Here is a 14,444-nt window from a genome sequence, read left to right as displayed (position 1 = left end):
AGTATTCACTCTTTCCCTTTTTCAACATTGTGTTACGTTACAGCCTTATTCTAAAATGTATTACATTTGTATTTTTCCTCATCGTTCTTCACACAATACCCCATAATGACAAAGCGAAAACAGGTTTATAGAGAATAAAAATAAAAATATTTACATAAGTATTCAGACCCGTTGCTATGAGACTCTAAATTTAGCTCCTGTGCATCCTGTTTCCATTGATCATCCTTGATGTTTCTACAACTTGATTGAAGTCCACCTGTTTTAAAATAAATTGATTGGACATGATGGGAAAGGCACACACCTGTCTATATAAGGTCCCACAGTTGACAGTGCACGTCAGAGCAAAAACCAAGCCATGTGGTCAAAGGAATTGTCCGTCAAGCTGTAGCATCATACCCAAGAAGACTTGAGGCTGCCAAAGGTGCTTCAACAAAGTACTGAGTAAAAGGTCTGAATACTTATGTAAATGTGATGTTTCAGTTTTGTGTTTTTTGCTTTGTCATTATGGGGTATTGAGTGTAGATTGATGAGGGAAAAAACGATTGTATCCATTTTAGAATAAGGCTGTAACGTAACATAATGTGGAAGAAGTAAAGGGGTCTGAATACTTTCCGAATGCTCTATATTAGCGGTCGACCGTTTATGATTTTTCAACGCCAATACCGATTTTATTCGAGGACCAAAAAAGGCCGATACCGATTTATCGGCCGATTTTTATATATATATATATATATATATATATTTTATAATAATAATGTTTTTTAAATATATATTTTTTGAAATGGTATAAATGACAATTACAACAATACTGAATGAACACTTTTATTTTAACTTAATAAAATACATCAATACAATCAATTTAGCCTCAATTAAATAATGAAACATGTTCAATTTGGTTTAAATAATGCAAAAACAATGTGTTAGAGAAGAAAGTAAAAGTGCAATATGTGCCATGTAAGAAAGCTAACGTTTAAGTTCCTTGCTCAGAACATGAGAACAAATGAAAGCTGGTGGTTCCTTTTAACATTCCCAGGTAAGAAGTTTTAGGTTGTAGTTATAATAGGAATTATAGGACTCTTTCAATCTATACCATTTGTATGTCATTGACCTTTGACTATTGGATGTTCTTATAGGCACTTTAGTATTGCCAGTGTAACAGTATAGCTTCCGTCCCTCTCCTCACCCCTACCTGTGTTCGAACCAGGAACACATCGACAACAGCCACCCTCGAAGCATCCTTACCCATCGCTCCACAAAAGCCGCAGCCCTTGCAGCGCAGGGGGAACAACTACTTCAAGGTCTTAGAGCGAGTGACGTCACTGATTTGAAACGCTATTAGCGCGCACCCCACTAACTAGCTAGCCATTTTTCACATCAGTTACACCAGCCTAATCTCGGGAGTTGAGGCTTGAAGTCATAAACCGCTTAATGCTTGAAGCACAGCGAATGCACGAAAGTAAATGCACGAAAGTGCTGTTTGAATGAATGCTTACGAGCCTGCTGTTGCCTACCACCGCTCAGTCAGACTGCTCTATCAAATATCAAATCATAGACTTAATTATAACATAATAACACATAGAAATACGAGCCTTAGGTCATTAATATGGTCAAATCCGGAAACTCTCATAAAAAAAAAAACCTTTCCGTATTTTATCTAACGATGGCATCCACAAGTCTAAATATTCCTGTTCTATTGCACAACTTTCAATGTTATGTCATAATTACGTACATTTTGGCAAATTAGTTCGCAACGAGCCAGGCGGCCCAAACTGTTGTGTATATACCCTGACTCTGCGTGCAATGAACGCAAGAGAAGTGACACAATTTCCCTAGTTTAATATTGCCTACTAACCTGGATTTATTTTTTAACTAAATATGCAGGTTTAAAAAAATATATACTCTTCTGTGTATTGAGTTTAAGAAAGGCATTGATGTTTATGGTTAGGTACATTCGTGCTACCATTGTGTTTTTTTCCCGCAGATGTGCTTTTGTTAAATCATCCCCCGTTTGGTGAAGTTGGCCGTCTTTGTTAGGAAGAAATAGTCTTCACAGAGTTCGCAACGAGCCAGGTTAGCAGGCAATATTAACTAAATATGCAGGTTTAAATAAATATACTTGTGTATTAAGAAAGGTGTTGATGTTTATGGTTAGGTACATTGGTGCAACGGCAGTGCTTTTTTTCGCAAATGTTCTTGTTACATCACCCAAGTAGGCTATGATTCAATGATAAATTAACAGGCACCACATCAATTATATGCAACGCAGGACAAGATAGATAAACTAGTAATAGGATCAACCATGTGTAGTTAACTAATGATTATGTTAAGATTCATTGTTTTTATAAGTTACGTTTTATGCTAGCTAGCACCTTACCGTGGCTCCTTGCTGCACTCGCATAACAGGTAGTCAGCCTGCCACGCAGTCTCCTCGTGGAGTGCAATGTAGTCGGCCATGATCGGTGTCCAAAAATGCTGATTACCGATTGTTATGAAAACTTGAAATTGGCCCTAATTAATCGGCCAACCTCTACTCTATATGTATAGCGATTCGATACTGCCATTCGATGTTCCAAACATATAGCTCAACCATATGCAGAAGGACAAGAGAGCGCCATGAGAACTCGTTTTCATCAGTTGTGGAAATAATCGGTGAAAAAATATTGTCTCACCGTTTAAAAATGCACAACTTCAAAGACCATATCCTTGAATGCTTCTATTTGAGGTGACGCTCAACCATACATATATTTCCATGTGTATATAAACCTCTGGGTTCTGTGGGATTATTTCAGGGGCTGCTTGAACTGATATATTTAGACTATGGATGGGGGGGGGTGGATGACCCAGTTAATTAGCATCAGTGGCCTATCTGTTTGTTTTAGTTACCTACATGTCCAATAATCCCTCAATGGGAGAATCTGTTGCATTTCCTGCATTGGCTTCAAGTGTTATTCTGACATTGTTATTCACACTCTGGGCATATTAGATGATTTGCTTCATTTGTTTTAGATGTGGGATTTGTAAACCTTGTTTCCACTTGCAATGAATAGCTGATTTGGGAGTTGTTATTGTATATTTGGGTATTAGATCTGTTTATGCGGTAGGGGCCGAGGCTACATTTGTGGTCATATGATTTCCTTGTATACAATGTTTGGTTGTGAATAATTAATTTGATTGCATCCTAAGTAAAGCTCATTCACTGATGTTATTGGTTTGGCTGGTAAGCATTGCGTGGTACAAACACACAGATACACAGACCGTATTTGAGTCTGGGTTAATGTACTGATGTTAGTGTGTGAGGGCAGCTCAAGGCCAGTGGTTGTGACTGGTTATGTTTCTGTGTGCTGCCGCTGAGTGCTTATTAATGAACCTCTAGTCTGGATGATGAGTCATACCACTCACAGTCTCTTCAGTGTTGTCTCCAGGGCTGTTTGATGGAGAGGGCGGTAGGCGTCTATTGAATCAGTCTGTTATTTCCTCCTGCCAGGTCGTAATTCAAGGGAGCGATGACATCGCCAGTCGAGCCATAGACCTGCTGAAAGAGATCTACACCAACCTCGGACCAAAACTACAAGTCAATCAGGTAACCATCGGTGCCCTTTGTCCCGGTAACAATAACAGCTCAATCTGCTATTAGATCAACCTAAATCATCTAGCCGTTTTGAGATGACCACCTAAATATATGTGATACCTCGGTACCGTCACAATGTTTTCCAATCCGTTTTTCTGGGATCACTGATGTACATGTTGGTTCTATTATCTGAGGGATGGATTGGAACACTGCAGTTCCAGACAAACAGGATGTCAACCATTAGACATGAATGCCCTTCTCCTGAACTCACTGCCCCTCCTGTCCCCCATGCAGGTAGAGATCCACGAGGATTTCATCCAGTCGTGCTTCGACCGTCTGAAGGCGTCGTACGATACGCTGCGTGTCCTGGACGGGGACAAGGACAGCATCAACTCGGCCCGGCAGGAAGCCATCCGCATGGTCCGTGTGCTCACTGTGCTCAAGGAGTACATCAACGAGTGTGACAGCGACTACCACGAGGAGAGGACCATACTGCCCATGTCCAGGTAGGGGAGCCTACAAGCACTGAGCTTAAGCTTGTTGTCCTGACCTTTTTCTTCCCCCAAACCACTTCACCCTAACCTGTCCTCGCTCCCTTTTCCTCTTTTCTCCTCTCTACCTCTCAGGGCGTTCCGGGGGAAGCACATCACGTTGACCGTGCGTTTTCCTAACCAGGGCCGTCAGGTAGATGACCTGGACATCTGGTCTCACACCAACGACACCATCGGCTCGGTGCGCCGTGGCATCCTTACACGCATCAAGGCCAACGCCACGCACACCAAGATAGAGCTCTTCATTGGCGGGGATGTCGTCGACCCAGCCGATGACAGAAAGCTGATTGGCCAGCTCAACCTCAAAGACAAAACGGTAAGCGTGATGAGCTGTGTTTTGACAAGCCTCATGTCACCGGTGGGTTCCTTACATCTTGTTTGTATAGGTCATTTATAGGAAATGGTTTGTATGATGTCTTCTATTCTCCCGTTGTGTTGTGTCTGTAGTTGATCACAGCCAAGCTGACCCAGGTGAGTGCCAACATGCCGTCCAGCCCAGACAGCTCCTCGGACTCTTCCACCGGCTCACCGGGTAACCACGGCAACCACTTCAGCGACGGGCCCAACCCAGAGGTGGAGAGCTGTCTCCCTGGAGTGGTGAGCGACACACACACACAAACTTCCCCGGAGTGGCGCTTCACCTCTCACCTCATCAGAAAGGGTTCCTAGCTCTCTTGGTCTTTGCCTAGAAAATAATTCAAAATGTTGCCTTTGCCTAGGAAAGCATCAAGCTAGTAGGAAAGACTCCTATCTCATGCATGACTGCAGATGAGTAAATGGAACAATGTTAACCCCTTGTCTGTTCGATCCTCTCTCTGTCTCCAGATCATGTCTCTCCACCTGCGCTACATATCTTTCCTGTGGCAGGTAGCGGACCTGGGCTGTGGCATTAACATGCCTCTGTTACGAGATGGAGCCAGGGTACTCATGAAGCTAATGCCTCCAGGTACTCACTCTCTCTGGCACTCACTCACTTTATAGGGGCAATCTGGAATTCCTACATCCATTCTTTTAAACTTTAAAATGAGTGGTATGCCATTCATTTGTTGAATATAACTATAAATGCCTCATGGGTATAGTTCAGAACACAAAATATAAGGTTGTAATTGTAAAATAAAATGGTTTATAGCATCAAAACATGGTTAAAACGAAACATACATGTGGGATGTGTAAATGGCCTGTTGATTGGGTTTGTGTAGATAACAGTACCGTGGAGATCTTGCGTGCCATGTGTCTGGACCATGCCAAGCTGGGAGAGAACAGCCTCAGCCCCACACTGGACTCGCGCTTCTTTGGCCCCTCACCATCACAAGTCCTCTACCTCATAGAGGTGGGTCTCCTCTTGTTTGTGATCACTGCTGACTGTCTCATCATTACCATACTGGGTGGTGTACGCTTTGCTCTCTGTTGACCACTTCCACTCTGTGTGTGTTTGTATACCTCTTTTCCCCCTCCCTTCCTCAGGTGGTGTATGCCCTACTCATGCCAGCCAGCGCCACATTGGGGGAGGATGCCAGCGACTTCCAGTACAACTTCCTGAAGAGTGGCGGGCTGCCTCTTGTACTGAGCATGCTCACACGGAACAACTTCCTGCCTTCGGCCGACATGGAGACACGGCGAGGGGCGTACCTCAACGCTCTGAAGATCGCCAAGCTGCTGCTCACCGCTGTGGGGTTCGGACACGTTAAAGCTGTGGCCGAGGCCTGCCAGCCCAATGCTGAGGGGACCATACCAGTCTCACCGGTTCGTTGGTTAGACGCACACAAGCGCATGTACACTGAGACATGCGCACACACACACATACTCACACACAAACGCGTGCATGCGAAGTCGAACTAGGATTGTGATGGCCATGTTAATGCTAACATCCTCTCTCTCTTTCTTCAGATCAACCAGGCCACTCATGACCAAGCCCTGGTCCTCCAGAGTGCCCTGCAAAACATCCCCAACCCTGCCTCGGAGTGTATGCTCCGCAACGTAGCTATACGCCTGGCTCAGCAGATCTCTGACGAGGTGAGAGGGAGGGAGAGAAATGGGGAGGGAGGAAGGAGCTAGCTAGAGAGGAAAGACAACTTGGGAATTAAAGAAGTGGGGAGAGATGGGGTAGAAGGACAGACTGTACGTATGCAACTATGTTGATGCCTGTGACATCATCTGCTTTAATTGAACTGTTCCCTCCCTCTCCTTCCTTTTCCCTCTCGTCTCTTCCAGAACTTCTTCCAGGCGTCCAAGTACATCCCAGACATCTGTGTGATCCGGGCGGTGCAGAAGATAGTGTGGGCGTCGGGCTGTGGCACCGTACAGCTAGTCTTTAGCTCCAACGAAGAGATCAGCAAGGTCTACGAGAAGGTACGCATGACCGCTTATCCTTTGATCATCAGTCCATTGATTGATTATCTGTTTTATTTTGGTCTCAGTCTTAGGAGACTGTGCAGATCCCATTGCTCTATAGTGGGGTGTTGTGTAGGCCACTACACTCATGGATTTTCCTTCTATTAATAGTTCACAATTGTTTGTTGTTAGTATAGTTTCTACCTTGATGAGGCTAGTGTGTATTGGTTAGCCTTTACAGTCACAGATCTGTTTTTGTGTGTGTTGAGCGTCTGTTTAATGTCTGTCTTTCTGTGTCTCTCTGTGGTGCTTGCCGAAGGGACTAATTGGTTAATTGTGTGCACCTGCTTCCTGAAAAACAGAGAAGTGTGTGTTTATAAAGTCACAGCGGTGTGTGTGTCCTCCCCCGCTACAGACGAATGCGGCTAAGGAGCCGGACGAGGAGGATGAGCAGGTGTGTTGTGAGGCCCTGGAGATCATGACCCTGTGTTTCTCCCTGCTGCCCACCGCTCTGGACACACTCAGCAAGGAGAAGGCCTGGCAGACCTTCATCATAGACCTGCTAATGCACTGCCACAGCAAGTATGTACCCCCCGCCGTGTGTGTGTGTGTGCGCCAGTTTGCCTGTCTATCAGCATCAGATGTGCACTTGACAGTAAGAGCGTCTTCTAAATGGCGTCTGCTAAATAACCTAAATGTAGATGTTTTCATGTTAGGCTGGAAGAGCAGCCTGCCACACCTCAAGGCTGGTTGCTGCTGGTGTACCACAATGGTCTCTGTGTTGTAACTGCTTCTTGTAGTGGATGAGATGTGGGATGGTCTGTGTCTATGGTAATGGTAATATCTGTCCCCAGGTCAGTTGGTGGATTGATGGATTAGTTTGTCTGTAGTATAATTGTCTTCTGATCTGTTTCCAGGTCAGTTCGTCAGATGGCCCAGGAGCAGTTCTTCCTCATGGCCACCAGGTGTTGCATGGGCCATCGACCCCTTCTCTTCTTCATCACCCTCCTCTTCACTGTGCTGGGGGTAGGTATCAGAACCTCTCACTGTGCTGGGGGTACATATCAGCACCTCTCACTGTGCTGGGGGTACGTACAGCACCTCTCATACATGAGTGCTTTTGGGTTTTACATTATTTTCACTGCAATCATGGCCCTGTTCAAATACATTGAACTTGCACTCTTACTGCCTGCCTTTGTTGAAGTTCTCACTGATCTCCCAAATCAGAATAAGCTACGGTTGTATTATATCATATCATATTATTTCTGCTATCCAGCCAGGAGAGAGCAGTGATAATTTCAAGGAAGGAAAGAGAAGATACGCATGTACTGCTTAAAGTAGGCAGTGTTAAGTAAGCTGTCAACTGGTTTTCATGGCTTTTCAACAGCTTTAAAAAAAACATTCCCTATTAGGTATTCAAACATTGATCTCTTGCTGCTCCAGGTAATACAGTACTAATGTGAATGTACATGCTCTCTGTTTGTGTTCCAGAGCACCGCTAAGGAGCGGGCCAAGCATGCTGGGGACTACTTCACCCTGCTTAGGCACCTCCTGAACTATGCCTACAACAGCAACATTAACCTGCCCAACGCAGAGGTGCTGCTCAACAATGAAATCGACTGGCTCAAGAGGATCAGGGTATGACCATGTTTCATCCAGATCTTGTCATGAATAATGCCCCTGAGCTTTGTGTTGAGTTAATTGCAGCTCATGGCTGAGGTTCTAGTCCTTGGTCAGAGGGCTGTTGCGGTGACCGTATTACCGTCACACCGGCGGTCACGAGTCATGAAGGCAGTCAAATTCCACGTGACCGTTGAGTCACAGTAGTTAGGCTTCTCCAAGCTCTGATGCTGCTGATGGTCATTAGTAACCTACCAAACCTGTTAACTGCCTGTTACTCTGCACTCTACTGTCCCTCTAATCACTCTGACATCAATGCAAATGTCATCTAAAATCTAATCAAACTCTTCATGAGAGCACATGAGCTCCTGTTGCGCAACATTTCTATAGGCTATGCAATTGCGTGATAAAACAGAGTGATGGCCTGAGAGTGATGTTAAAAAGGATCCCATCAGCTTCCTATAGGCCTACTATATTTGCTTCTCAACTTTCCTAATATTAAGGAACAGGAGTATAGCCTACATGGCTGACATGAAAATGAATCACAGGGAAAGCATCCTCCATTCGCTATTTAAATGCGTAGATGACGTGTTTCCCCTGCCCTTGTTTGCATGATAATGGTCCATTCTAAATCAAAACAAATTTCACACATACAGTACAAGTCAAGTCTGTGCACACCTTATTTGGACTATTTTCTACATTGTAGAATAATAGTGAAAACATCAAAACTATGAAATAACACTTGGAATCATGTAGTAAGCAAAAAAGTGTTAATCAAAATAGATTTGAGATTCTTCTTGCCTTTGCACATTCTTGGAATAATAGTCAACTCCTGTAGCCTATAGGCCTATATTTTAATTTGACCTTTATTTAACTAGGCAAGTCAGTTAAGAACAAATTCTTATTTTCAATGATGGCCTAGGAACAGTGGGTTAACTGCCTCGTTCAGGGGCAGAATGACAGATTTTTACCTTGTTAGCTCGGGGATTCGATTTTGCAACCTTTCGGTTACAAGTCCAACTCTAACCACTAGGCTACTTGCCGCCCCAAAATGTATATGTTTTAAGGGGTCAAATAACTTCGTAAAATGTGAGCACATTATTCTGCTTTACAAGCAGCGTGTGAGTTTCAAGTTTGGGGATAATTGCATTTGTGGTCACTTTTGATTAACCTCATAGTCCACCCCATCCCGCATGCGGGATCGTGACTACAGCCTCAAGCTCATTACCATAACGCAACGTTAGCGATTTCTAAAAATCGCAAATGAAATGAAATAAATATGCCTGCTCTCAAGCTTATCCTTTTCTTAACAATCCTGTCGTCTCAGATTTTCAAAATATGCTTTAGAACCAGAGAAAATCAATAATTTGTGTAAGAGTGGTGATAGCTAGCTTAGCATTTAGCGTTAGCATTTAGCACGCAACATATTCACAAAAACCAGCAAAGGGATCAAATAAAATAATTTACCTTTGAAGAACTTCAGATGTTTCAATGAGGAGACTCTCAGTTACATAGCAGATGTCCAGTTTTTCCTGAAAGAATCTTGTGTAGGACACAACGTTCCGTTTTGTTACTATGCATTTGGCTACCGAAACTAACCAAAAATTCAGTCACCTACACGTCGAACTTTTTTCCGAATTAACTCCATAATATCGACTGAAACATGGAAAACGTTGTTTGAATCAATCCTCAAGGTGTTTTGTCATATCTCTTCATTGAAATGCCAGTCCTAGAAGCCTGCATTCTTCTCTGATTCGGATGGAAAAATACTGGTAGGTGACTTTTGCGCACCAATTTCCACACAGACACCGTGCAGGACCCCTGGTAAATGTAGTCTCTTATGGTCAATCTTCCAATGATATGCCTACAAATACGTCACAATGCTACAGACACCTTGGGGAAACGGTAGAAAGTGTCCGTTCATTCCTGTCGCATTCACAGCCATATAAGGCGATCATGGAAAACGTACCCTCAAAAATCCTGTTCATTTCCTGGTCGCTCAAACATCTTGGTTTTGCCTGTAGCTTTAGTTCTAAGGCACTCACAGTGAAAATCTTTGCAGTTCTGGAAACGTCAGAGTGTCTTCTTTCCAAAACTAACAATTCCAAGCATAGTCGAGCATCTTTTCGTGACAAAATATTGCGCTTAAAACGGGCACGTCTTTTTATCCAAAAATGAAATACTGCCCCTAGAGTCTTAACAGGTTTTAATGGTGTTTTCTCGCTAAATGGAACATTCACACTTATAGCCTAATGCACCCTAAAAAAATCCATGCCTTTTGTGGCCAGTAACTGTTGTGCCCTTCTCTCTGAGTGCTGCGCAATTCATGACCTAATCTGGTCTTTCTCACAGGGAAGCCAGACACGTCTGGGACGCAACTGCATGCGTCCTTATGTGAAAAAATGGCCTAATAGTTTATCAACATTTTAAGCTAAACGTTTTGATCTATTGCGTCAGCCTCACTGTGTAAAAAAGTGTTTTTGATGCTATTGGTTGTATTCATTTGGGATCTAACGCAGCCCACAACTGTCCCATACTGGGATATTTATTTCTAGCACAGAATAGAATAGTTCAACTTTTGTACTGTGGGGAATCGTAGATTGACATAGGCTAGTGTTTTTGCTGTTTGTTTTGCTGTGAACAGTTCTTCTAATATCTTCTGAATTGGATAAGGACGCGCAGTTGCATCCCAGACAAGTCTGGCTTCCCTTGTAGCCAGTGAGAAGACCAGATTAGATCATGAATTGCACAGCACTCAGAGAGAAGGGCACAACGGTCAATGGCCACAAAAGGCATGGATTTTTTTTAGGGTGCATTACGGCCAAACAAAGGGAATGACGCCGGGAAATTCGAAGCATTACCAAGTGCTTGTCAAATTGTGAATGAGAGACTGATGAAGTGTGTACAGCCTGCGCAAAAAAACAAAGCAGAGCTCATGCCTTCCAAGAGACTTTTTTTTCAAATCATCAATAGAGTCGCATCATGCAGCATTACATTTACATTACATTTACATTTAAGTCATTTAGCAGACGCTCTTATCCAGAGCGACTTACAAATTGGTGCATTCACCTTATGACATCCAGTGGAACAGCCACTTTACAATAGTGCATCTAAATATTTTAAGGGGGGGTGAGAAGGATTACTTTATCCTATCCTAAGTATTCCTTAAAGAGGTGGGGTTTCAGGTGTCTCCGGAAGGTGGTGATTGACTCCGCTGTCCTGGCGTCGTGAGGGAGTTTGTTCCACCATTGGGGAGCCAGAGCAGCGAACAGTTTTGACTGGGCTGAGCGGGAACTGTACTTCCTCAGTGGTAGGGAGACGAGCAGGCCAGAGGTGGATGAACGCAGTGCCCTTATTTGGGTGTAGGGCCTGATCAGAGCCTGGAGGTACTGAGGTGCCGTTCCCCTCACAGCTCCGTAGGCAAGCACCATGGTCTTGTAGCGGATGCGAGCTTCAACTGGAAGCCAGTGGAGAGAGCGGAGGAGCGGGGTGACGTGAGAGAACTTGGGAAGGTTGAACACTAGACGGGCTGCGGCGTTCTGGATGAGTTGTAGGGGTTTAATGGCACAGGCAGGGAGCCCAGCCAACAGCGAGTTGCAGTAATCCAGACGGGAGATGACAAGTGCCTGGATTAGGACCTGCGCCGCTTCCTGTGTGAGGCAGGGTCGTAATCTGCGGATGTTGTAGAGCATGAACCTACAGGAACGGGCCACCGCCTTGATGTTAGTTGAGAACGACAGGGTGTTGTCCAGGATCACGCCAAGGTTCTTAGTGCTCTGGGAGGAGGACACAATGGAGTTGTCAACCGTGATGGCGAGATCATGGAACGGGCAGTCCTTCCCCGGGAGGAAGAGCAGCTCCGTCTTGCCAAAGTTCAGCTTGAGGTGGTGATCCGTCATCCACACTGATATGTCTGCCAGACATGCAGAGATGCGATTCGCCACCTGGTCATCAGAAGGGGGAAAGGAGAAGATTAATTGTGTGTCGTCTGCATAGCAATGATAGGAGAGACCATGTGAGGTTATGACAGAGCCAATGTGTTACAATGTGTTATAAATCTGAACATGTAGCCCAACGTTTGTAGGGCAACTAAAGTTACATTAACTTTAAATTAAGCATATTGGAGTAACTATTTCTTTGTTAACCACTTAACACAGAATAGCCAAATGTGTGCACTCCCTCAAATCTTTTGGAGAAAATATCCTTACTGTTTGATTCAGCTTTGTTCAATTGTTTTCTTCTACTCTAAAATAATGCCATGGAATTCCAACCAGATCTTGTCTGGTAAATGTACTAGTGTAGCCCACAGTCATATGGCATAGCCAGCTCAGGGCCAATCATAAGGACAACTCAGAGTAGCCTATTCTGTTATTCTGAAATAGACTATGTTTTCTTCATATCATGTTTCTTTAGACCTGTGTATAAAATAAATAATGGATTCATTGTGAAGGTGTAAGCTTTATTACATGGATTTAATATTTGTAAGTCGCTCTGGATAAGAGCGTCTGCTAAATGACTTAAATGTAAATGTAATAGACTTGTTAAAATGTAGATGTTCCAAATGTCTGCATCAGTAACTTGTAGGCTATGTATGGAAGCCAGGAGATGCTAAATGTGTATGTTAATTAATGGTCAATTATCGTGAGACCGACCATTATTTTCTTGACAATCACCGGCTGATGAAATTTCTTGACTGCCACAGCCCTAGTCAGAGCTAGGTTGTATTCATTAGGACACACCGTAACAAGATGTTAATCAACGGGGAGGGGAATCGAGCAAGCACTTGTTATTGGACAAGTCCATGTAGTCCTTTTCTGTTGTGTACTGTTCGGTGCTTAATGAATAGGACCCTGGTTGTTAGTACTGTGTGTGTGTGTGTGTGTGTCCCAGGATGAGGTAAAGAGGACAGGGGAGACGGGCGTAGAGGAAACCATCCTGGAGGGCCACATCGGGATCACCAAGGAGCTGCTGGCCTTTCAGACATCAGAGAAGAAATACTACATCGGCTGTGAGAAGGGAGGGGCCAACCTCATCAAGGTATGGTGGCATCCATTTTGTATTGAATTTAATCTTTTTACTTATTCATCGACATTAGTGGGGCCCTCGACAACATTTGATTTGGCCCACCAGAAGCTTCTAGAATGATCTTATGTGGTAATAAATATTTAACATTTTAGCTGTGACCTTCATATCTGTATGTGGCTGTAATAAATGTGCTGCACGCAGTAAATGTTACTTTCTTACCCTGTATTAACTCACTCTCCCTCCCCCTCTGTCCAGGAGTTGATAGATGACTTCATTTTCCCAGCATCGAACGTGTACCTGCAGTACATGAAGAGTGGGGAGTTCCCCACGGAGCAAGCCATCCCTGTCTGTAGCAGCCCCGCCTCTATCAACGCAGGCTTCGAGCTGCTGGTGGCGCTGGCTGTGGGCTGTGTCCGGAATCTAAAGCAGATGGTCGACACGCTCACTGATATGTACTATCTAGGTAGGAACTCTAAGAGGAAAACTACACAGAGTTGTGTTCTCCATTAACTTTCACTGATCGATGTTTGCACCTCAGAATGCCAGAAATACTATGACTTACTCTTGATCTGTATCTCATCATTACATTAGTCTTTCTTCTCAATTTATATTGGGGGCAATCACATCCCTGCAACTCTATGCTTAAATTTAGTGATACAATCTAAAGTGATAAGAACTCACTCCCAGATTTACCTCCCTTCAGGTTGTGAGGCACAGACCCTACCCACCTGTGTTATTGTGTATGTCCAAATGATATCCCCACCCCATCTCCCAGGTTGTGAGGCTCTGACAGAGTGGGAGTATCTCCCCCCGGTGGGACCGAGGCCCACTAAAGGCTTTGTGGGACTGAAGAACGCAGGAGCCACCTGCTACATGAACTCTGTCATCCAGCAGCTCTACATGATCCCGCCCATACGCAACGGCATTCTGGCCATCGAGGGCACCGGCACCGATGTGGACGATGACATGTCCGGTGATGAGAAGCAAGAGAATGAGGTAATGCAGGAGAGAGCAGTATCGAGGAACGACTTTAGAATATGGAATGATATTATTTGATTTCATGATATCCAGTTGGTAGTTAGTCTTGTCCCATTGCTGCAGAACCCGTTACGGACTCGGGAGAGACGAAGGTCGAGAGCCATGCTTCCTCTGAAACACAACCCCGACAAGCCGCACTGCTTCATGACACACCGCTCGTTTAACCTGGAAGCCAGCCACACCAATGTGTCGGAGGAAACACCGTACAGCTGGCGACCGAAGTCAGCGTGCATGAGCCCGGCCCGCCACAAGAGCACGATGGGACAAGGACATCCCAGCCGGCCAAACCCTCCCCTTACCCGAACGGCGCT

At 44.4% G+C, this 14,444-nt stretch overlaps 1 protein-coding gene across 7 annotated transcripts in view; it reads left to right on the top strand.

Moving 5' to 3' along the window:
• Window positions 1-14,444, top strand: part of LOC124044045 (probable ubiquitin carboxyl-terminal hydrolase FAF-X) — an 85,997-nt gene that overhangs the window by 46,070 nt on the left and 25,483 nt on the right. For all 7 annotated transcript variants that reach the window (XM_046363444.1, XM_046363436.1, XM_046363428.1 and 4 more), the window contains 15 exons: window positions 3,485-3,580; window positions 3,863-4,074; window positions 4,195-4,435; window positions 4,567-4,716; window positions 4,945-5,065; window positions 5,319-5,449; window positions 5,584-5,862; window positions 6,007-6,132; window positions 6,331-6,468; window positions 6,866-7,032; window positions 7,368-7,476; window positions 7,942-8,088; window positions 12,961-13,107; window positions 13,351-13,558; window positions 13,871-14,091. In XM_046363444.1, the coding sequence (XP_046219400.1) occupies window positions 3,485-3,580; window positions 3,863-4,074; window positions 4,195-4,435; window positions 4,567-4,716; window positions 4,945-5,065; window positions 5,319-5,449; window positions 5,584-5,862; window positions 6,007-6,132; window positions 6,331-6,468; window positions 6,866-7,032; window positions 7,368-7,476; window positions 7,942-8,088; window positions 12,961-13,107; window positions 13,351-13,558; window positions 13,871-14,091 (2,493 nt within the window). The remainder of the gene's footprint in view (window positions 1-3,484; window positions 3,581-3,862; window positions 4,075-4,194; window positions 4,436-4,566; window positions 4,717-4,944; window positions 5,066-5,318; window positions 5,450-5,583; window positions 5,863-6,006; window positions 6,133-6,330; window positions 6,469-6,865; window positions 7,033-7,367; window positions 7,477-7,941; window positions 8,089-12,960; window positions 13,108-13,350; window positions 13,559-13,870; window positions 14,092-14,444) is intronic.

Source organism: Oncorhynchus gorbuscha, linkage group LG01, assembly GCF_021184085.1.
Source record: "Oncorhynchus gorbuscha isolate QuinsamMale2020 ecotype Even-year linkage group LG01, OgorEven_v1.0, whole genome shotgun sequence".
NCBI lineage: Eukaryota > Metazoa > Chordata > Actinopteri > Salmoniformes > Salmonidae > Oncorhynchus > Oncorhynchus gorbuscha.
Note: the sequence above shows the minus strand (reverse complement) of the source record. Positions and strands in the feature narration are given on the sequence as shown.